This window comes from Oryctolagus cuniculus, chromosome 3 (assembly GCF_051225735.1).
Source record: "Oryctolagus cuniculus isolate XC-2025 breed Fujian yellow rabbit chromosome 3, ASM5122573v1, whole genome shotgun sequence".
In the NCBI taxonomy this organism is placed as follows: domain Eukaryota; kingdom Metazoa; phylum Chordata; class Mammalia; order Lagomorpha; family Leporidae; genus Oryctolagus; species Oryctolagus cuniculus.
Window position 1 is genome coordinate 89141121 of NC_142869.1, and position 23233 is coordinate 89164353.

The 23233-nt window shown below is 34.5% G+C and overlaps 1 protein-coding gene across 8 annotated transcripts in view; it reads left to right on the plus strand.

The window, feature by feature from the left end:
- Positions 1–23233, plus strand: part of PRPF40A (pre-mRNA processing factor 40A) — a 56837-nt gene that overhangs the window by 24390 nt on the left and 9214 nt on the right. For 2 of the 8 annotated variants that reach the window (XM_051849558.3, XM_051849562.3), the window contains exons 6-25: positions 4115–4225; positions 5512–5632; positions 5873–5926; positions 7745–7769; positions 8284–8658; positions 11067–11175; positions 11673–11737; positions 12094–12258; positions 12989–13097; positions 14210–14360; positions 15327–15460; positions 18257–18371; positions 18528–18631; positions 18737–18853; positions 19150–19287; positions 19974–20069; positions 21230–21316; positions 21405–21501; positions 21585–21646; positions 22652–22783. In XM_051849558.3, coding sequence (XP_051705518.2) covers positions 4115–4225; positions 5512–5632; positions 5873–5926; positions 7745–7769; positions 8284–8658; positions 11067–11175; positions 11673–11737; positions 12094–12258; positions 12989–13097; positions 14210–14360; positions 15327–15460; positions 18257–18371; positions 18528–18631; positions 18737–18853; positions 19150–19287; positions 19974–20069; positions 21230–21316; positions 21405–21501; positions 21585–21646; positions 22652–22783 — 2367 coding nt within the window. The remainder of the gene's footprint in view (positions 1–4114; positions 4226–5511; positions 5633–5872; positions 5927–7744; positions 7770–8283; positions 8659–11066; positions 11176–11672; positions 11738–12093; positions 12259–12988; positions 13098–14209; positions 14361–15326; positions 15461–18256; positions 18372–18527; positions 18632–18736; positions 18854–19149; positions 19288–19973; positions 20070–21229; positions 21317–21404; positions 21502–21584; positions 21647–22651; positions 22784–23233) is intronic. The other 6 variants (XM_051849563.3, XM_051849555.3, XM_051849559.3 and 3 more) reach the window with 3 other exon arrangements.

Consider the following 23233-nt stretch of genomic DNA (forward strand, 5'->3'; position numbering starts at 1 on the left):
TTATTTATTTATTTGTGAGATGGAGTTAGAGAGAGAGATTACAACTGTTGGTTCATTCCCCAAATGGCTGCAATGACGGGCCGAGCCAATGCAAAGCCAGGAGCCGGGAGCTTCTTCCAGGTCTTCCATGCAGGTCCAGGAACCTAAGCTCTTAAGCCATCATCTTTCACTGCTTTCCCAGGCCATAAGCAGAGAGCTGGATTGGAAGAGGGGCAGCTAGGACACATGCCGGCACTACAGGTGGAAGCTCAGCCTACTGTGCCACAGTGCCGGCATAAGAACTGCTAACCTATATTTTAGAGAATATACACTACTTTAATTTTTAACCATAGCTTAAGAATACCCTTTTAACATTTAGATTGTCTTCAATATCATTTTTCTGAGAAATTTTCTTTTAATGTGTTCTTCCTTGATTTGTTGGTATCTGTCTTTGTTCTGTTGATGGCCATTCTTATTTTTCTATTCAATAACATTTGAAAGGCAGAGTGACAGAGTGGGGAGCTAGAGAGATTGTCCATCCACTGGTTCACTTCCTAAATGGCTAAAATAACTAAGATGGGGCCAGGATGAAAGCAGACAACATGAACTCTATCTGGGTTGCCCGTGTGAGTGACGGGGACTCAAAGTACTTGAGCCATCATCTTCTGGAGTGGCTTATCAGGGAGCTGGCTTAGAAGCAGAGTAGCTGGCACTGGCACACCACTATGGGATGGGGACGTTGCAAGTGGTGGCTTAATCCATTGCGCCAGAATATCCGCCTCGCAATAATGGTTTTTAACCTTTATTTTGCAAATATACTTCCAGTTTACCCTTTATTTTAAAAAATTAATTTTGTTTCTCAACTGTTTTGTGTCTGTATTTTGTTACTACAACTGTGTTTGTAGTAATTCAGAGACCGGTGCCATCTGTAAAAAAGTGCAGAGTAATACAGAAGCTCCAATTTTAGGAAGATCTTAACTCCTTTAAGGCCACAAAGTTCAAGTACTTTCATGGGTTCTTAATATTTGCTTCAGAGAAATTGCAATTTTCTTGTCCAGTATAGTGTGCTAGAATAAGTTAAAGAATTTAACACACTTTTGGCATACCTTTTTACCCTGCTGCAGAAATCCATGTTGTGAATTGTCATGTCAAATGACTTACTAAGTCTGCTGGGATGTTCAATTCTTTTGTCGTCAAGCTGCTTAAATTTTGTGAAGTTCTTATTTTAATTTTAGTGGCTGTGCCTTATTCCTTTACATTAATACCAGTTTTTTTTTCTTTTTTTTTCATATTTTCAAATGTGTTTTTAATTTTTTTCTGATAAGATTACAATTGCGATTCATTTAGACTATCAAAATTTGCATAAAATTATATTTGTGAGTACAATGTGTTTTGTCACAATCCTTTGGTAGCCATAGATACTGACTAAATTTTCAGATAGAATTTAGAGAACTATGTGATAATATGAGGACATATCACTTGTTTATAGTATTCTGGGTAAGAGCACCAGTTATTTTTTCAAGAGTTAATATCATTCCTTTTCTAATTAATCATTGATATTACGTTGATTTAAATACTTTTTTCATCATCTTTTCTTGGTTCTTCATCAAATTTTGGAGTTGTTCCTTAATTTTCATTTTTTTAAAAAGATTTTTATTTATTTGAGAGAGTTACACAGGCCGGCGCTGCAGCTCAATAGGCTAATCCTTCACCTGCAGCGCTGGCACACCGGGTTCTAGTCCCGGTCGGGGCGCCGGGTTCTGTCTCGGTTGCCCCTCTTCCAGGCCAGCTCTCTGCTGTGGCCCGGGAGTGCAGTGGAGGATGGCCCAAGTGCTTGGACCCTGCACCCCATGGGAGACCAGGAGAAGCACCTGGCTCCTGCCTTCGGATCAGTGCGGTGCGCCAGCTGTAGCGGCCATTGGAGGGTGAACCAACGGAAAAGGAAGACCTTTCTCTCTGTCTCTACCTCTCTCACTGTTCACTCTGCCTGTTTAAAAAAAAAAAAAAAGGAAGAAACATAGATCGAGACACCACTAACAAAGAGTTACACAGAGAAGGAGAGGCAGAGAGAGAGAGGTCTTCCATCCGTTGGTTCACTCCCCAGTTAGCTGCAGCGGCTGGAGCTGTGCCAATCCGAAGCCAGGAGCTTCTTCTGGGCCTCCCACGTGGGTGCAGGGGTCCAGGCGGTTGGGTCATTTTCTTCTGTTTTCCCAGGCCATCAGCAGGGAACTGTATCAGAAGTAGAGAAGCCGAGACTCAAACCAGCACCTGGGTGGGATGCTGGAGCCACAAGCAGATGCTTAACCCATGCCTCAGTGCCAGCCACTAGTTTTCGATTATTGTGTTTCATTTTACCATCTAAATTTTCTGAAATTATGAAGCATTTTATAGTTCATGGTATCCACTGTCTAGGTATTAGTTACAGATTAGTAGTATATGAGTCAATAGCAAAAGTGCCAGCATTCAAAAGAATTGATACCAGTGATTTGAAAGAAACAGGGCACTTTATTCTCATCAGCAGAATATGACTGTGGTGAGAAAATGGGAAAATCAATGACTCACATTTGTTTAGCCATATCCAAAGCAGAAATCAAAAGTAGATCAGTTCTTAATAAAGTCGATAAGAAAAAGCAGGTAAATCAGCTTTAAATAAATGCAAAAGAAGGTTAAGAACCAGTAGCAGTGATTTTCACTTATTTTATAATTTTTTAGAGAAATAATAATCCTGATGCTGCAGAAGATAATACTATTTTGGATTATAATGGACATCAAGGGCTCTTAAACAAAAGGGGGTTGCTTTGTGAAGGAGTTTTAGGAATATCTTAACTATTTCGTTTGCCTACTTTTGTTTTTACGTATGCACAAAATGGTACTTGATAAATTCAGTATCTACATAAGTAAATTTTAAAATATTTTAAAACGGAATGTGAGTAGTAGGACAGCATATGATAGTTTGACAGTTATTTTATGTTTTTCTTTGAGATGTACAATACTATTGGATTTCAAAAAATGTGGTATATACTGTCTTTGTAACTTGTCTTCCAGCAGTTTGTTACCATCTAAATAATAGCTTTGGTATTTATTCAGACCTGATGATTTGATTTGATTTGAGGCATCATGTCTATTGATGCATAAAGTTTCATTAATAGCTTTTAGTAGATTATTAGTTCTCTTGGACTCTTCGTTAAGAGTAAATTTATATTCTACTTCAGAATAATTCCATATAAAACTTTGTCTCAACTCTACTGTTTCGAGCCATCTGGAGTCATGTGGGTTTTATTTCCCCCTCTTTATTTTATCTTGTTTGCAGTTTAATTTTGATTATCATCTAAAAGCTATTTTTTTCCAATTTTGGTAGTTGTATCTTAATGGCATGACAGTTTAAAACTGTCCAATATGATACTCTGGACTAGAAGCATGATCTGTTGTCCTATATACATTAGCAGCTAGTTCATATATGTTCTCTTGTATGCACTACAGAGATTTATACTGTCTTATATACCCAAGTTACAGAGTTACTGTTCTTCAAGCAGTCATCTTTGTAATTCCATCAGAGATTCTAAAACCGTGCCACTTTTGAAGTACTTTTTTTTTTTTTTTTTTGAAAGGCAGAGTGGATAGTGAGAGAGAGAGACAGAGAGAAAGGTCTTCCTTTTGCCGTTGGTTCACCCTCCAATGGCCGCCACGCCTGGCGCACTGCGGCCGGCGCACCGCGCTGATCCGAAGGCAGGAGCCAGGTGCTTCTCCTGGTCTCCCTTGCGGGTGCAGGGCCCAAGCACTTGGGCCATCCTCCACTGCACTCCCGGGCCACAGCAGAGAGCTGGCCTGGAAGAGGGGCAACCAGGACAGAATCCGGCACCCCGACCGGGACTAGAATCCGGTGTGCCGGCGCCGCAAGGCGGAGGATTAGCCTATTGAGCTGCGGCCCTGGCCTTGAAGTACTTTTAAAATACTGTGTTTTTCAGTTTTTACTTTACATGGATTGATAAATTACTCTAATTGTCTTAAGCTGCCAAATTATACCCATTTGATTCAATTTCTTCACATAGTTATAACCTTGAAACTAGTAATACTGGTATTTACTGTCAGTGGCAGTGTTACATAACTTAAATCTTTTTTAATTCTTTGCCCACAGAAATCAATGTGGACTGAACATAAATCACCTGATGGAAGGACTTACTACTATAATACTGAAACAAAACAGTCTACCTGGGAGAAGCCAGATGATCTTAAAACACCTGCTGAGGTAGAGGTTTGAGGGCTGGAAATCAGGGACTGTTCAGTAGATCAGGGCACACCTTTTTGGATTCTGTATTTCACTATCTAAAGAGCAGAATTGCTTATATACTAGAAGAGGGTTAGTATAGAAACACCCGTCAGCAAGAATAATAATAAAACTAAATTTTTTCCTGACTAATTTTGTTTACTGATTTTGCCCCTACTCCAAAAGATGATTTAAAAAATATATAGGAAGACGGGCCTGTTTTTCCCCTTCTTTTTAATTCACATATCCAATTGGTTTCTTAAGAGCAAAATTGGCAGTCTTAAAAATTTCCAAAAAGGGAGTTGGGGTAATGGGAAGGAAGTGAAATTACCAACAAACACTTCCTTCTATGAGAATGAGAAGTTGTCTCTGCAGAAAATGACCTTAAAAAGTGTTTGTTTCATTTTGTGTTGTAAATTTTATTTAACCCAGTATTGATTGATCTTTGGTGATATTTGTACTTATCCAAGAAACTGTCAGTATTCAAGTTTTCAGTATCTTTTTTTATATCATCCTAACATTTTAATGAGTGCTTCACAAAGTCTGGAAAATGTAACTAAAATATGTTTATTTTGATGCAAAAAGTTTGAGACCTATGTAAAACTTTTTCATTCCATGGCTGGTTTTAGGCCGCCCCAAAGCCTGGAGATTCATCAAGGTATCCCATTTGGTTGGCAGAGGCTCAAGTATTTGAGCCACCATCTGCTGCTTTTCCCAGGCCATTAGCTGGATTGGAAGTGGAACAGCGGGAACACAAACCAGTGCACATATAGGATGCTGGTGTTGTAGGAGGCTGCTCTACTTGTCACCTCACAATATCGGTACCCCCATGAAAGCTTTAAAGACCTCATATGTGTGGATTTCAAAATTTTTGCACCAAAATAAGCTTCCATTTTTCATGAACATTTTGAAGAAAACTTGTATTACATATATTATACCTATATTATGCTTTAATATGTTAGTTTAAATACAGTTTTAACAGTATCATATCATGAAGCTGATACCTAATCAGATTTTTATTTTCCTTAAATTTTGTTTTTCATACTTGTATTACTACTTGAAATGTGTAATGGAAATTTTTACCTGGATGGTGACAAGATCATATGGATTTGAGATAATAGGGTTGCTGCCTTAAACAAATTACCTTTTTACGTAGCATCTCCCCAAGTTGTAGAAATAATAAAGGGTGAGAATATGTAGTGAAAACAGTTATGTGAAATTTAGTGATGCTAAATATATTAGTTAACTCGAAGTTTGTTCTTCTATAGCAACTGTTATCTAAATGCCCTTGGAAGGAGTACAAATCTGATTCTGGAAAGCCTTATTATTACAATTCTCAAACAAAAGAATCCCGCTGGGCCAAGCCTAAAGAGCTTGAGGATCTTGAAGGTAAAAATAGGAGAAAATAATGTGTAGTATAATTTTTTTACTTTGATATATCAATCACTTTGAAATAATCCTTCCTGAATAGGATTGTTCAAAGGCCTTTTTTTTTTTTTTTAAAATTAACTGATTAGAACATTTAAAATGGTGTAATAGTTTTATGGGCTCTTATTTTCTTGTTGCTCTAGATCTCAGTTCTATAGATTTTAAATAGATTTTTATTTGATTTGATTCCACTGAAACTAGGATACCAGAATACCATTGTTGCTGGAGGTCTTATTACAAAATCAAACCTGCATGGTGAGCCGCTTTGATAATTATTTTCTGTCATATTTAACATTTTTAGAGTATGTCACTAATATTCACTAACTGAATTGATAAATCTGCAGTGAAAAATCTCTAATACAAGAATTCCTTTCACTTAAGGATTATATTATAAATGAGCTTGTAACTTTTAAAAGTATACTTTGATTTTCTTTAAAATTTATTTGTCATTAAAAAATTAAAAACTTAGAAAATTTCTAAATTCTACTTGAGTGTTGGTAGATACTTGGAACATATGATTTAACCCATTTAATGGTAGTAATTAGAGAACCTTGAATCTATCTCTTTAGTCGTTAGCATGTAGTCAGACATTTAATATTGATTTTTAAAAAATTTTTTTTTGACAGGTAGAGTTATAGACAGTGAGAGAGAGACAGAGAGAAGTCTTCCTTCCGTTGGTTTACCCTCCAAATTGCCACCACGGTTGGCGCTGTACCAGTCCGAAGCCAGGAGCCAGGTGCTTCTTCCTGGTCTCCCATGCAGATGCAGGGACCCAAGCACTTGGGCCATCCTCCACTGCCCTCCCGGGCCACAGCAGAGAGCTGGACTTGGAGGAGGAGCAACCAGGACTAGAACCTAGTGCCCATATGGGATGCTGGCGCCGCAGATGAGGATTAGAAAGTGAGCCACAGCGCCCACCCCCCTAATATTGATTTTTGCTTTAGCATAACATTTTTTATGATAGCTTTGATACATTATGATTGAGTGAAATTAGGTAAACAAAGTAACATGCCGCAGTTTTAAGAATTGTTTTACACTCTGAACTACTCAAAATATTATAGAACCCAAGATTTAAAATAGCAGTGATTCTGAATAAGAATTAAGAATTGAAATTTTTTGGTCTCTTTTTAACTGAATATAGTGTCAAAAAATATACCAAATTAGAAACAACAGCTTATAGGAAAACAGGACTAATAAAGTAGGCATCGATATAGAATAGTATCTGCCACGAAAGGATAAAATTTCATAAAAGGCATTGTCGACTTTAAGTCATTTACCTTTTCTCTGTGCACATTGTATCAGGAAAATGTAAATTTATATTTGTATATTTTATATTTGTAATAACTCTTGAATATGTTTTCTCAACCATTGTTAACAGATTTTCAGATTTCCTTGTTAAAATATTTTCATACAAGCAGGCTTATATTATTACTTAAATGGTACCTCATCCCTAGGATGCTAAATAAAAGCTACTTTTTATCCCCAAAGGAAAATTTACATAATTGAAAATGAAACTGAAATTTTCATTTATATTTCATTTTATAACTAAAGTTACTAGCATTGGCTAATAAGAATAAAGATAGGTAACCTGCATCCTAGTTTATTCATTTACAGAATATCAAGCTCATTTCTGATATAACCCTAATAAAAATAGTATGCATACCTATTTATGTACTTGTTAATGCTAGAATATGTATGTACTGGAATTTTATAATTGCAGTTTGTCCCATATTAAATTTAGTATCATAAGAAAATTCGAAGTAGTCTCATCAGTGGGAAAAATATTTTATTCCAGAATTTAGATTTTTCAGGGAGATTTTGCAGTAGCCAACAGCCATTGGGAAAATAACAGCATGAGATAACTTTTTCTGATAACTGTTCTTATTTAAAATTGGTTTTATTCTTTAATTGCTGCTCTACAACTATGGAGCAAGTGTTTGTAAAATTTATTCAAGAATTTTTTTTGGATGTTAAATCCTATTGTAAGATAGTTTTCTTTATTTTTTTCAAAGTTTGTTTTCAGTTACAATATTTAAAACCTAGTAGATGACTTTTCATTTTTCTCTTTGATAGCAATGATCAAAGCTGAAGAGAGCAGGTAAGCTATTTTGAATATCAACATTTATTTATAAATTTGGTCTCCTGTAACATCTTGTTTTAGCTGTCAGTTTTCTTTTAGATCTTGTTTTCTTGTTAGATCTGATGATTTGATGTCTTTAGAGGATTTTATGGGGGAGAAGCAGGGAGAATAATATTTGCTCAGGTTGATACTGTATGAATTAAGAAGACTGTTAAAATGAAGTCCAAAATTTTCTTTCAGTTCATTTGGGAATGGATGAAATATTATATCGATATATTTCTTTGATTATATATGGTTTCCTTTTAATTCATGAAACAGAAATTTTAGAACTTCTTACAGACATAATATATGTCAAATTTAATGATAACAATCTAATTGAGCATTTTGTAAATGAGAATAATTATTGGACTTTCTAGTTTGGAATCACTGAATGTTGGTCCCTTTTCATTTGTTATTATAATTTAAAACCTAGATTTAGATTTATGATTACAGTGATGAAATAACTAGTTTTCTCTCTTTTTTTAATGTATAGTAAGCAAGAAGAGTGCACCACAACATCAGCAGCCCCGGTTCCTACAACAGAAATTCCGACTACAATGAGCACCATGGCTGCTGCAGAAGCAGCAGCTGCTGTTGTTGCAGCAGCAGCCGCAGCAGCAGCAGCTGCTGCTGCAGCCAATGCCAGTGCTTCCACTTCTACTTCTAATACTGTGGGTGGAACTGTTCCAGTTGTTCCTGAGCCTGAAGTTACTTCCATTGTTGCTACTGTTGTAGATAATGAAAATACTGTAACTATTTCAACTGAGGAACAAGCACAACTTACTAGTACCTCTGCTATTCAGGATCAGAGTGTTGAAGTATCCAGTAATACTGGAGAAGAAACATCTAAACAGGAAACTGTAGCTGAGTAAGTTTAGTAACTTGTCTTCTGAAAATCAGTGTAGACGTAATTCAAGAAATTGCTGCTTAATCAGTGACCATTGAGTCTAAATATTTTTGAAAATAAAAATTTTAAGACTTTAGACACTAGATAAATTTTGAGGCTAAGTTATTCTTCTTGCTCTGTTTTGGTTTTTTGGAGGTAGATTAGACACCAAACTGTTGGAAAACTTGTGCACTGAAGTTTTAAGAAGTAGAGCAAAGGATCGGGTGAGGCACAGATGTAAAGGAGTGCCAAAAACCATACTAAAGAAGATATATCCTATTTGAAAGCAAAATATCCATGATTAACAAAATGTCAGTTTTGAAAAAGGATCAGTGTTACTGATTTTTTTTCTCCTGTGTGGTTCAGCATAGCACTACAAATGCCATAGTTTGTTATTAAAAAGATTTCTTAGGAAAGTTGAAGGAGCTCTGCAAGCTAGAGTACTAAAATGGTTTTGTTTCATTTTTTCTTTGCTTATTTGTAGTGTTTGGTTTTCAGTTTTCTACAAATGAAATAAAACTGCTTTTTTAAAAGCATATTTTGGAAAAGGTAATAGAAGGTGTTTTACAGAGAAAGGAAATCAGTTCTCCAAGAAGTTTATAAGACACTCAGCCGTTATAATGAAACACAAAATAATACTACTATTTTTGTACCATATTAGTAAAAACCAAGCACAAAAGATAGATTTAGCAGAGTATGAGAGTATTTTCATACTGCTTTTGGAGTGAATTGGGATGGCTTTTTAATAAAGCACAGCTCCATCTGTCAAAGTCTACAGTTTGCTTGTACCTGCATACGCTATAGTAATATTTCACATGGCTAGCTATGAAAAGTGAACTCAAGCTGCCTTTGACTTAAGGATGTCCACAGGTATAAAAAACAGCCTTAATCTTCATGGTCCTAACATAGTCATCCATCTTAAGATACTGCCTTTACCCTCCAGTTCTTATTGTAAGTCTTCTTTTTGTGTTCTCCTATGTTATATTTTCCAAAGTGAAAATAGCTTTATAATTTGTTCTATGAAGAGATCCATATGGTATATTTGAAGACATCAAGGTAAAATTAACATAATCTCCATACACTCCATCATGTATTATGTACTATGCATAAATTTAAGTGTCCCCTTACTGATTGACATTTCCACTATTGATAGAATGTTTTGTAATAATCTTTTGCATTAAATCCCTTGTATAAATCAGTGTAGTAGTTGCATATAGTCTGTGCACATCCTTCCATATACTTTGAATCATTTCTAGATTACTTATTATACCCAACAGAGTGTAAATGCCATGTAAATAGTTGTTGTATTGTACTTTTTAGGGAATAATGAGAAAAATGTGTTGTTTAGTGCTGATACAATTTCCTTTTTCTTTCAAATATTTTTTGATCCATAGTTGGTTGAAACCACAGAAGCAGAGGGCCAACCATAATATGTTCTTCATAATTTTAAGAATTAATACTTGTTTCCTGCTGTTTTTTTCTTTACTGCATTTCCTGATTATAGTGCCTGTCTGTGAGATTTTGATTTTAATTATGTTTATTTAGACCATTTGTAGCTGTTAGTTTTTTGCTGATCTCTTTATAGTACTTTTTGACAGTTCTAAATAGATTTCCCTAAGTAAGCTTACCTGATGTAAAGTGAATATATTTTCATTTTTGTCAGAATCTACTTAATTGTCTCCTCCCTTAAATATTTTACTTGAAGTATTTCATGATTTTTTTCTTTTTCCTGCATTCCTCTGTGTTTATATCAGGGTAAATGTATTCTTTGAATGACCCCCAACCAAAACCAGTTAAAAATTCTTGATTGTATTATTTTTATTTTGGATTTGTGTTTGGCAAACTTTTTGATAAAATACCAAATGTAAGTATTTGGGGTTTTGTGTTTGTTAACAATGCCAACTCTGCTGTGGTCCCACAGATTGGCCATAATCAGTATATAAACAAATGAGCGAGGCTGTGTATATTTCTAGTCAGAGTGGGCTAGTTTTGGCTAGTGTAGTATGCTGCATATGCTGACCTTGGTTTAGATTAACCTCTATATCTTTTTTATATTTTTGCAGTTATGCGAAATACTCAGTCATTAACACACTAATATGAAACCATTGAATTAACCATTTAAAATGGTTAGGTTGTAGACTAGTGGAGCTGGTGTTTAATGCAGTTAATGTTATATTTTGGCATTTCTACAAGGTTTTAATAACTATACTTTCAGGAAAACTCTGTATTGCCTTTATTCCTGTGTTTTTAGCATCTGTATATGAGGCTTAATTCCCAAATTGTCAAAATTTAACATCAAATATTATTTAAATAACAACTAAAGGCATTTATATTTCTGACTGAAGCAAGTATTTGTTTAAATTATCAATGACATGTTTACATTTCTCTAGTTTTACTCCCAAAAAAGAAGAGGAGGAAAGCCAGCCAGCAAAAAAAACATATACTTGGAATACAAAGGAGGAGGCAAAGCAAGCATTTAAAGAATTATTGAAGGAAAAGGTATTTGTGTTACAGATTTTTATATGCTGTGTATAAATTACCTAATAAAATGAGTTATTTTTAATGCAAACCTTGATACCTTTATTTAAAATACTGATTTCATGTACTGTTTTTACTGAAAATCAACTAAAATTGTCTTATTTTTTTGAAGATCACTATTTTGAAACTTTGAACAAAAAAACTTGAACAAAACTACACCAGGACATTTCTTCTTCAATATTTAATACAAGGTTTTTTATTTATAGTTACAATTGTTTACCTTTTAATCAAAATTGTAAAGAAAAAATACTCATTCCCTGTTTAAATTTGAGTTCAAGTTCTTTTCAGTTGATAGGTAGATTTCAGAGGTTTCCCATCAATAAAACATTATTTAGAACTTTTCAAAATCCTACAAAGGAAAATTCTTGAGGTTTACAGTGAGTATTGTAGTTGGTTCCCTGTTACATGACTTACTGTGCTAGTGTGAAATTTTAATTCTTCATTTAAATGGTTTTCAGCGGGTACCATCCAATGCTTCATGGGAACAAGCTATGAAAATGATCATTAATGATCCACGATACAGGTAATACTTCATTATTTTATAAACTTTTCACTTTGGCATAGCAAGCCTAGCACATTTAAAATTGTGGAGAATGGTGCAGTTTTTAATTCAGATTAATGTTCATTGTTTTAAGATATAAAGAATAAAGTTCTTTTGTGGATTAAAAAGAAAAAAATCTAAAAGGCTTGTCATTAGATTTGAGCATCCTGTTTTCTATGAAATTACTTATTTTGAATTAGAAATTATTTTCTAGTACCATTTCTTTGATAAATTTTTACAATCTTAATTTATGCATGAGAAAAGTTGTTGGTTTCCCCCCCCCAAGTATTAACATTGTATTTTCTTGCCTTCATTTCATGTGTTTTTTTTATATTTAGTGCTTTAGCAAAATTGAGTGAAAAAAAGCAGGCTTTTAATGCCTATAAAGTCCAGACAGAAAAAGAGGAAAAAGAAGAAGCAAGATCGAAATACAAAGAGGCTAAGGAATCCTTTCAGCGTTTCCTTGAAAATCATGATAAAATGACTTCCACAACCAGATACAAGTAAGGATTTTAGTGATTCAAGACTATGTTTAACTATATTCTTTTGTCATACTTTCTTGCCAGCTGTAGTGACTGATCTAAAACAAATACTGATTGAATAATTAGATAATTATTAAGTGTGGCAGTTTGGTGAGATAAATCAGTAGTTAAATGAAATTTGACTTGTGGACCTTCTGAGTTACTGCTTAGGGACTTGAAGAAAAAAAGAAAGATGAGATTTAATAAAGCTCGATTCCCTTTTACATAATTGAAATATTTAATATTTGTGGAGTAGAAATAAGCTATTTTAATTGAGCAGTGGTAGTTTGCTTTTTATTTAAAATTATGAGTAATTCAGTACTAAAAATTTTACAGTAAGTTCAGCTTATTTTCCCTGTTTATTTTTCTTTCTTAGAAGCCTTAGTAAAGAATTCTTAATTTTTTAAATATATTTTATGTGATCATTAAATTTCCTATGACTTCATAAAATTTTAACTTAGTTCTGTGGATATTTGGTAGTCTCTAGCTACCCATAGGAATAAGGATACTGTAGATATTCTGTCTATGGATAATGGAGGCTTACATTGTTTTATTCTTTTCTTCACTGTTCAAAAGCTATCCTTTGTAGTATAGTTAGGACTTTTAGAGAGGAGTGATCATTTCGTGATTTTAAATTTAACTAAAAATTGAAATGTTTTAAGATTATTTTTATTGTATAATGTAGAGTAATATTTATTTTTGTGATAAATAGAAAAGCAGAGCAAATGTTTGGAGAGATGGAAGTCTGGAATGCAATATCTGAACGTGACCGTCTTGAAATCTATGAAGACGTTTTGTTCTTTCTTTCAAAAAAAGAAAAGGTATTGTTTATTCCTAGTTGTTGGTTTCATAGACAAAACTTCTTCTGATAAGGAGCTACACCATGTCCATTTTTATTGCTTAGGTTATCCTGTCTGTGTGATGTAACTGATCTTTTTATTAGAAGCTAAGGTTTAAAATGAAGTGCATAGTCATTATATTACTCTTTATCCTTTTCCTTGTAGCATATGTATTGAAGTCATCACAAAATTACTTAAGTTGCCAATAATTAGCTGCCTTATGCCCACTTTGAAAAATAATTTATCTCATTGAGTTTAAAACTGCTTTTTCTGCTGATGCATTTGATTCTACTCTTAAGAATAAAGTAATGTGCATTTGTTTCAACTAAACTGAACTTACAGGATAGAGTTATGAAATACCTCTTTTATTCATGCCTGTTTTGTTATGCTTTATTAAAATTTTCATTATCCAGTCTTCAAGAAACATAAATGTAAGCATTACCAAAAATTTGAACATGGGACAAATTTCTGGCCTAGTGGTTTAGACTTTTGGGACAGCTGCGTTATACATATGGCATACCTGGAGTCAGTTCCATCTGCTATTCCAGCTTCTTGATATTGCATACCCTACGAGGTGGCACTGATAACTCAAGTAATTGGTTTCCTGGCTCATGTCTTTGGCATAGCCTAACAATTGCCAGCATTTTGGTAATGAATCAATGGATGAGAACTCTGTGTGAGTTTGTATGTCTTAGATAAATATCTCCCAAAATTTTTTAGCATAGCTAGAAGCCATTAAAACCATTAAAGGACCTTAACATTTACTATTATGTGACTTGTATGCAGTATCTTTAGTTATAGGCTCTGTCTGTAATATATTGTAGTAGGAAAAGAAGTGTATGGAGTAGGGATAAAAAACAAAAATATGCTTTCCAGATTCTGAACTTAACAAAAGAGGTTAAGAAATTAAATGGAAGTACCTAGACAAGCACTAAGGCAAGAGTAGTGTCAAAGTAAATAGTGTTTACTTAAAGTTAATGTATAATATTTAAAATTTGTTTCCTCTGTTTTAATGTAAAGAAACCTTCACTAATTATAATTTAGTGCATTCATTTCTTTGAATTTCAAAAGGTTTTTTTCATACTGTTTTAAAGGAACAAGCAAAGCAGTTACGAAAGAGGAATTGGGAAGCCTTAAAAAACATACTTGACAACATGGCTAATGTAACATATTCTACTACTTGGTCTGAAGCCCAGCAGTATCTGATGGATAATCCAACGTTTGCAGAAGATGAGGAGTTACAGAGTAAGAATAATGACTATAAATGAGAGAAATAGTATAGTCCCTAAGTTCAGTCTTTTTGCTAAGAATTGTCACATTTTATAGTGGTCACTAACTGAACTAGTTGTATGTTAATTTCTAAATATTCTATTGATTTCCAGATGGGTTGTTTTCTTCTAATTGAGTTTTGTGTTTTAGGATAGAATTTTTTTTCCAGAAATTCAGGTTAGCTTTGAACTATGTAAATCATAAGTCAGACTTGAAATGTTGCTTAGCCATTCACGTATTATGGAAGTGGGTAAGAATTAAATTAACTAGCACATTTTATTCCTACTGTCTTCTTGAAATAGTAACTTTAATTGGAGTTTTGACAAAAACTGTATTAGAATTATGTTTCATTAGGCTTCCCCAAGTACCTTTTCTTTCTTTCCCAGTAGCTTTTAAATTACAGCTTTTTTAGCCATCCCTCTGAAAAATAATGCATGAGTGGGTTTTTTGTAGGACCTAGAATTCTGTACCGTCATGCACTGCATAATAGCGTTTTGGTTAACTGGCTGGCTGTCCGTGTATAGTGGTGGTCCCAAACTATAATATCACCAAGTGACATAGCCATCCTGTTTGGTGTCAGTACAGGCTGATGTCCACTCAACAACGAAATCTAACCACATATTTAGCAGAATATATCCCCATGGTTAAATGACACAACTACTATGAGAAACTCCTTTATCAGTTACAATGTTACAAACAAAGTTTGTCATAATAAATTTACTTTCATTAGTTTTGTCATATGTATATTCTTTGTTTTTATCTTTTACTGAGTTCTCTGAGATTTTCCATATAAATGCATTTTCTATTTAGATGATCAAGTCATATTTGAGCTTAATGCAAGTGTTTTTGAAATGTCAATTTGAAATTTGTACCAGTTAATTTGAATAAATGCTTCCCTTTTTGATAATTGACATTTTAACTTTTAACTGAAAAATACTTTAGATATGGACAAAGAAGATGCATTAATTTGCTTTGAAGAACACATTCGGGCTTTAGAAAAGGAAGAAGAAGAAGAAAAACAGAAGAGTTTACTAAGAGAAAGAAGAAGACAGCGTAAAAATAGGGAATCATTTCAGGTAGTAGGGGGAGAAATCTTTTATGCCTTAATATTTATCGTACAGTTGCTGGGCTTGAGTAATGCCATGAACAATTTTGAGACCACTCTTCCCAGATTGTTCACTTGGGCATTGTGGAGGACTCATACATATTTAAGTCACTGAGTTATATAATTATCTGTGTGCTTCCACACTCAGTTTAGTCAAGGGAACATAACAAGGCTGTAACGTTAACATTGAGCATTATTCGGTAAGATTTTGGTCGGGAAAAATGAATCCGGATGAGAGATGACTGAAGATAAGATACATGCGAAGTCATTAGTAGCAGGTGCTGTGCTTCCTATAGAGAACATAGGGAATGCCATGGTATAGTTTCAGTGTAAGATCTGGGGTTGCATGTGCTTCAGTGTGTGGTTAACCTTTACCCCTAATGATTATGTTCATTAGTGAGACTATCATGGAGCAATGAATTTTTACATTTCGTATCTCATCCGATTGCCCTTCTCAATAATCATAATACTACGTAGCATTTATTTGCTTAGCAACATGTATTTTACATTTGTAATTTTAATTTTTAGGCAGCAGTATCCTATGAGGTTAGGTACTGTATTTGTTAGAGCCATTTAGCTTAAATAAGGAAATGAAAGTGTTGAAGTACCCTGCCCAGGCTCGCAGCTGCTAAATAGTTCAGAGTTTGAATCCATGCAGTCTTGATTATATGGTCTCTTCCACTAACTATTGTATTAGGATAAATGCTGAATTATATCTTCCATTAGTTTGTTTCTTGAAATAGTAGTGTGTTTGAGTCTAGAGTAGGGCATATAGCCATCCTTCAAGGTATTAATCTCCAAAGGAGCTTTTTAAAAAATTCTTCCCACCATGGCAAGGTCACCAACTGTGTTAAATGCCACAGCAAATTGTCTCATTTCTTTCCTTATTCCATGAAAATTTAAGAGTTGCTACTATTGATGGTTTTCTTTATCTTAGTGGTTTCCCAGAGGATTATTTTGAAGACTATTACAGGTTGTTGAGCTTTATCCCAAGAATTTGATTCAGAAGATCTGGAATGGAGATGGAAATTTTGCATTTCTTACTTTCTGTATAGTATTCATATTTCTGGACTATACTTTGTGAACCAGTGCCCTAGCACATTAACCTTATCTGTTTGGTTTATGGTATTTTGTTCCCATGATTGCATTTTTTCATGGAAAATTTTGAAAGGATAGTTCTTTTTTTGGTTAAGTCTAAAATATGGCTCTAAATTGGATTAGTAATTGCCTCTATAATTAGTGTTAAGCATATTAATATACTTGCAGATATTCATCCCAGTAATTTTTTTGTGTGTGTTTTTTTTTTTTTTACTCTGTCTTTAAAAGGTATTCAGGACTTCAGCAAAATGAATTAAAAAACAAGGATTTTTACATATCTGTGACACACTGGTTTTTTATTCTTTTTTTTTTTTTAATTTATTTATCTATTTGAAAGGCAGAGTTACAGAGAAAGAGAGGTCTTCCATCAACTGGTTCACTCGCTAAATGGCCTCAACAGCCGGAGCCGGGCTGATCCAAAGCCAGGAGACCGAAACCTCCTTCCAAGTCCCCCATGTGGGTGCAGGGGCCCAAGGACTTGTATCTTCTACTGCTTTCCCAGGCTATAGCAGTGAGCTGCAGCAGAAGTGGAGCTGCTGGGACTTAAACCGGTGCCCATAGGGGATACCAGCACTACAGGCGGCATCCTCTGTTTTTTGATTCTTTAAACTGGTATTTGAATTCATGTCAGGTCTGGAATGACTTTAAAGGAGAACCACAGAAATATGTAGTGCCTTAAGCCAAGATGAAATTTTAATAGAATGGGTTGGTCCTCAATATATAATCCCCAGGTATGCAGAATTAGTTATCACCTAAGAAATTTTTGAACTGCAAATTGTCAAACTGTATTACAGGCCTACCTAAATCAGACTGTCAGTGGAGACTAACAAAATGATTCTTTGAGAAATCCTTGAGTAGAGAAAACCACCAAAAATAAGAAATATTAAGAAGTTTTTATGTACTGAAACAGTACTGTTAAGTGTGGTATTTAGTAATCATTAGTACCAAGGTCAGCATCCCTCATTTGTGTTGACAGATAACGACAAAAGGATAGAGAATTTGAGAACAGAATTTCAGAGTTGTCTATATGCACTTGTTTTTTTCAAGAGTAGTGGATTCACAGGTGTACAGTATTGCTGAAGGGCAGCTCTATCCAATAAATTTATATCCCTTATGCAATTTTAATTTTTAATTAACCATATTTAACTCATTGTATCAAAAAGTTTCAACATGTTGAGTTTTTATAAAAGTTTGTGCTAAGTCTTTGTAACCATTTCATTTTATACTTACGCTATATTAGAGTTCTGAATAGCCACATTTCATGTACTCATGTAGGTCAGCGGCTACCATATTGAACAGTGCAGTGCTAAGAATTATGGGAACAGAGTTTAGGGTCAGTTTCCTTAGAGGTATTTGCTTACAGTATTAAACTCTTAAGGATTTTGGGAAACAGGAAGTTTAAAAATTACTGGGGGCTAAAGTTTAGTATGTTGCCCTGTAAGTAAGCAAATATGGAAACCAAAGAAGAGCAAAGAGAAGAAATTGGAATTAGCAAATAGATAATGGCTTCTATTTAAACTAATATGAAAAAAGAGAAAGGGTCCTGAAACTAGATTTGAGTTTACTTTTATAATTGGAAATAATGTATCTACATTTTTACATGTGTTCTCACATTGAACTTAATTTCTAATGTACTTCAAGAAGACTATTCAGATATTTTTTTTCCCAGATATTTTTAGATGAATTGCATGAACATGGACAACTGCATTCTATGTCATCTTGGATGGAATTATATCCCACTATTAGTTCTGACATTAGATTCACCAATATGCTTGGTCAGCCTGGTGAGATTCCTTTCTTTGCTAATTTATAGTTTTGATAGTAGTTGCAATGAATTAGAGGGGAATGTGATTATGCTGGGAATTTTTGTTTTATTTTTGATTTATAAACAAAAAAGTAATTGCAGCTCTTTGGTTAGAGCTAGCTTTTGACTTCTTTAGTTTTTTCATTAGGATCAACTGCACTTGATCTTTTCAAGTTTTATGTTGAGGATCTTAAAGCACGTTATCATGATGAGAAAAAGATAATAAAAGACATTCTAAAGGTAAATATTTATTCTTACCTGTTTGCTTATAGTGTATTACAAAAACTGGTACTGTGTTCCTTTGATGTATGTTTTATATATATTAACAATTTTTCTGATTTTTAGGATAAAGGATTTGTAGTTGAAGTGAATACTACTTTTGAAGATTTTGTGGCAATAATTAGTTCAACTAAAAGATCAACTACGTTAGATGCAGGGAATATCAAGTTGGCTTTCAATAGTGTAAGTTAATAATTTTTGCAATTATAAATAACTGGTATAATAGTGAAGTTCTTAATTTTTTAGCTAAGAATTTAAATTGAAGGGCATTTTGATAATGGAGTATACAGAGGTTTTTATAGAATGGTGGTCCTTTTGGTGGGGTAAAAGTAAACTGTTGCTAAGCTTCCTTTCTTGTTAAGAGATAAATTGCCCTTATAAATAATATGTGAGTACCTCTAAATTAAGAATAATGAATTAATTTCACATGAAAGTCACAGTTATGCTGCAGTAATTAATTAATCATGGTTTTCTGATAGTTACTAGAAAAGGCAGAAGCCCGTGAACGTGAAAGAGAAAAAGAGGAGGCTCGGAAGATGAAACGTAAAGAATCTGCTTTCAAGAGTATGTTGAAACAAGCTGCGCCTCCAATAGAGCTGGATGCTGTCTGGGAAGATGTATGTATATGTGTATATTTTTTCTGATAATTTTTTTTAGTTGAAAAATAAAAATATAAATTCCTTTCACATTTTACAGCCACATATGAAATTGCAAGTTGTTTGTTGAATATATTCAGTATATTTAGAGTATTTGAAGTCAGCTGTGGCTCTGCACTTGGAAATACTTGTTAAAAACGATTGAGACTTTTTTTTCTTAAAGATTTATTTATTATTATTTATTTGAAAGTCAGAGCTGCACACACAGAGAGAGAGAGAGAGAGAGAGAGAAAATGAGGTCCTCCATCTGATGGTTCACTCCTCAGTTGGCCACAACGGCCGGAGCTGCGCCAATCCGAAGCCAGGAACCAGGAGCCTCCCACATGGGTCCAGGGGCCCAAGGATTTGGGCCATCTTCCACTGTTTTGCCAGGCCATATCAGAGCTGGATCAGAAGTGGAGCAGCCGGGACCAGAACTGGCACCTATGTGGGATGCCAGTGCTTCAGGCCAGGGCGTCAACCCTACTGCACCACAGTGCTGCCCTCCCCCCTTTTTTTTCTTTTAAAGATTGAGACTATTGAGAGAAAAAAAATTGCACTGTAAATGGTTTGGATTATCATAGTTTTCGCTTGTTGATATTCCTTTTAGGCATATCGGTATCCTATTCTTGGTATTCATCTATTTATTCCATATATGAATTTTTCAGATCCGGGAGAGATTTGTAAAGGAGCCAGCATTTGAGGATATAACCCTGGAATCTGAAAGAAAAAGAATATTTAAAGACTTTATGCATGTGCTTGAGGTAATCTTAGAGTTCTCATAACTGGTTGAAATAATACTTAACATATAAAAGTATAAACAAAATAGAATTTAGAATGATCTGTTTAATATTTATTTATTTATAATTTTCTGGTTACTTGATAGTCATAGAATGTTTCTATACACCGGTACACTCCCCAAATGCCTCACATAGCCAACACTGGGCCAGGCTGAAGCCAGCTGCCTGTAACTCATTTCCAGATCTGAGTTTCCTCTGTGGCCTCTCAGGGTCAGGAGCTGGAGCAGGGGTTGAACCTAAGCACTACAATGTGGAATGCTGCAGGTATCACAAGCAGCCTCTTAATCAACTAGGCCAAATTCTCGCCCCTTTACTATTTACTTAACAAAGCAGAGTTACTGGATAGGGGAGTAGGAAGGGGGAGGAGGGGAGGAAGAAAAAAATATAATTGAAGTTTTGAGATTGAAAAGAAAAGCTAGCATTCAGTGAAATAAAAAAGGGATATTAAGAGTTCTGTCAAAGTCAGATATTCTGTTTCCACTGTGGTAACTAATGCAGAGTGTATTTTTAAAGCTGTAAATGTGTTTGGAGGTACAAGTCTTTTACTGTAGTACCTTCCCTTTTCCATCAGCCTTATAATTTTTTATTTTAATAAAGAAGTTGAAGTCCACAGAGACATGTGAATGCCCAAGGATGTCTTGAGTAGGAGATGTTTCTTGAAGGCAAAGAAACCTGATGTTGATTTTGCATTTATTCTGCAGCCAGCCTTGGATGACATTTGAGGTTCTTTGTTGGTGCCTGGCCTGCATTGCTAACCAAAACCAGATTCCTCAGGAAAAAAAACATGCCTGCATGTTTTATTTCAAAGCAGTTGTGACTGTTCTGCAAATTATACATTTGTAGAGTTTATCAGCTGTCCCTTATAAACCGTACTATCTCTTAAAGACTATGTATACTAATTTTTAACATTATTTTATTTAGATATCTAAATGGATTGGTATAGGATGGGTAAGAAAGAACAAATTTATAATCATTCTTTGCAGTCTCAAGAGATTAAATCTGAAATATGATGGAATTTTACTCTAGAAACTTAATTTGTGTAGCTTTTAAAAAATTTGTTGTGATCTGAAGTATAAACTGTTTTTTCTCTACAGTAAACTCTATTTTCTCTTTTCTCTCTGCAGCATGAATGTCAGCATCACCACTCAAAGAACAAGAAACATTCTAAGAAATCTAAAAAACATCATAGGAAACGTTCCCGCTCTCGATCAGTAAGGAAGCCTTTTAGATAACATCATAAATGTATTGAAGTATTTGTTCACATCCTCATCCTTGAGTGAAATTATTTGTATTGTTTAGGGGTCAGATTCAGATGATGATGACAGCCATTCAAAGAAAAAAAGACAGCGATCAGAGTCCCGTTCAGCTTCAGAACATTCTTCTAGTGCTGAGTCTGGTGAGCATTACCGTACACTTGATTAAACTCATTAACATTTGCATGTCCTCAAATTCTGACACTTTTTTCTTTATACTACTCAGAGAGAAGTTATAAGAAGTCAAAAAAGCACAAGAAGAAAAGCAAGAAGAGGAGACATAAATCTGTAAGCAAGCTTCTAAATGTTTACACTAGGCTGTTGTCTTTAGCTTATGACAGTAGAACCTCATTCTGTCTGATCCTGTGTAGTTCATGTAGTTCAAGTGTGCACTGAGTTCTATAGTTGTTTCTCATCTTAACTTTTAAATAAAATCATTTGATGAGCTATGAAAAATACACACCAGTGTTAAGATTTCCACCTTCTTTAAAAATAGTCTTCAGGAAAAGAGACTGATGTATGTGTGTGTGTTGTAATTCTTCTTGAGAACCACAAGTTATGCTTATGCAGCCATTCCTCTCCTATTGCAGTTTTTAATCTTAGGTGTGCATTTTCTAAGGAGGTGTTTCAAAATGTAAGTGCCTGGGTGCCACCCTAAACCTGTTGAATTGGAATTTTTTCCATGTTGCTCAATTCAGTCTGTGCATAGCTGATTAACACTCATTTAAGCAGTAATATTATATTTTGAATAATTCATGCTTCTCAGTAGTCATTTTGAGGAAAGAATTTGAATATGTGATTGTCGTCTTTATGTGAGGATACTACACAAAGGTCAGTTAAAAATGTTTGGAAATCCATGCAGTTTTCTTTCCCGTAATATGCATGTTTCATGAACTTTTTGAATACTCCTTACATATATGAATTTCAGAAGTTTTGCACCAAAATTAACTCCATTTTCCATGAACTTTTTGAAGTGCCTTTATAGTGATTTAGCTAATAGACATGTTACGTATCTAAAGAAGCCAATACCGTATCAGAATGGCAAAAACTAGAATGAAGCTCTTTCAGTACTGTTTTACCACAAAAGAATGTCACCCTTCTGAAAGAAAGAGCAGCTTTCTCCCATGAATGAGTCTTAGGGAAATTTTACAGAATCCTTGAGCTTAATGGCTTAAATTAGATTTTACTGCTTTGGGAACATGTAATCTGTTAGACATCAATATGTCTAGATGATTTATGTAAAACAGAATAGCATCTTAATCAAAATACTTACTTTTGTATTTATTTACATAGGACTCTGCAGAATCAGATGCTGAGCGTGAGAAGGATAAAAAGGAAAAAGACCGGGAAAGTGAAAAAGACCGAACTAGACAAAGATCAGAATCAAAACTCAAATCACCTAAGAAAAAGACTGGAAAGGATTCTGTAAGTATTTGAAATTATAGACTTTTTCAGGCCTGAAAATTAAAGAAAACAATGAAAATTTAGTTAAATACCCCTCACACAAAATTGCATTTTGATACATATGGTCTCCCAAAGGAGACACACACACACACACACACAGAAAAAGAGAGCTTCCATCCACTGGCAAGTGAATTGGAGTACAAATACAAGATAAAATTATCTTTTTAAAAGATTGATGTATTTTGAAAGGGAGATAGAGAGACAGAGATCTCCCATTTGCTGGTTGATTGGCTACAGTGGCCTGCACTGGGCCATGCCAAAGCCAGAAGCTTTATCTTGTCTCTCTCATTGAGTTGGGGGGCCGTTGCTCAGACACTTGGGCCATCTTGTGCTGCTTTTTCCAGGCCATTAGCCAGGAGCTGGATCTGAAGTGGAGCTGCTGGGACAGCAACTGGTATCCATATACAGAGC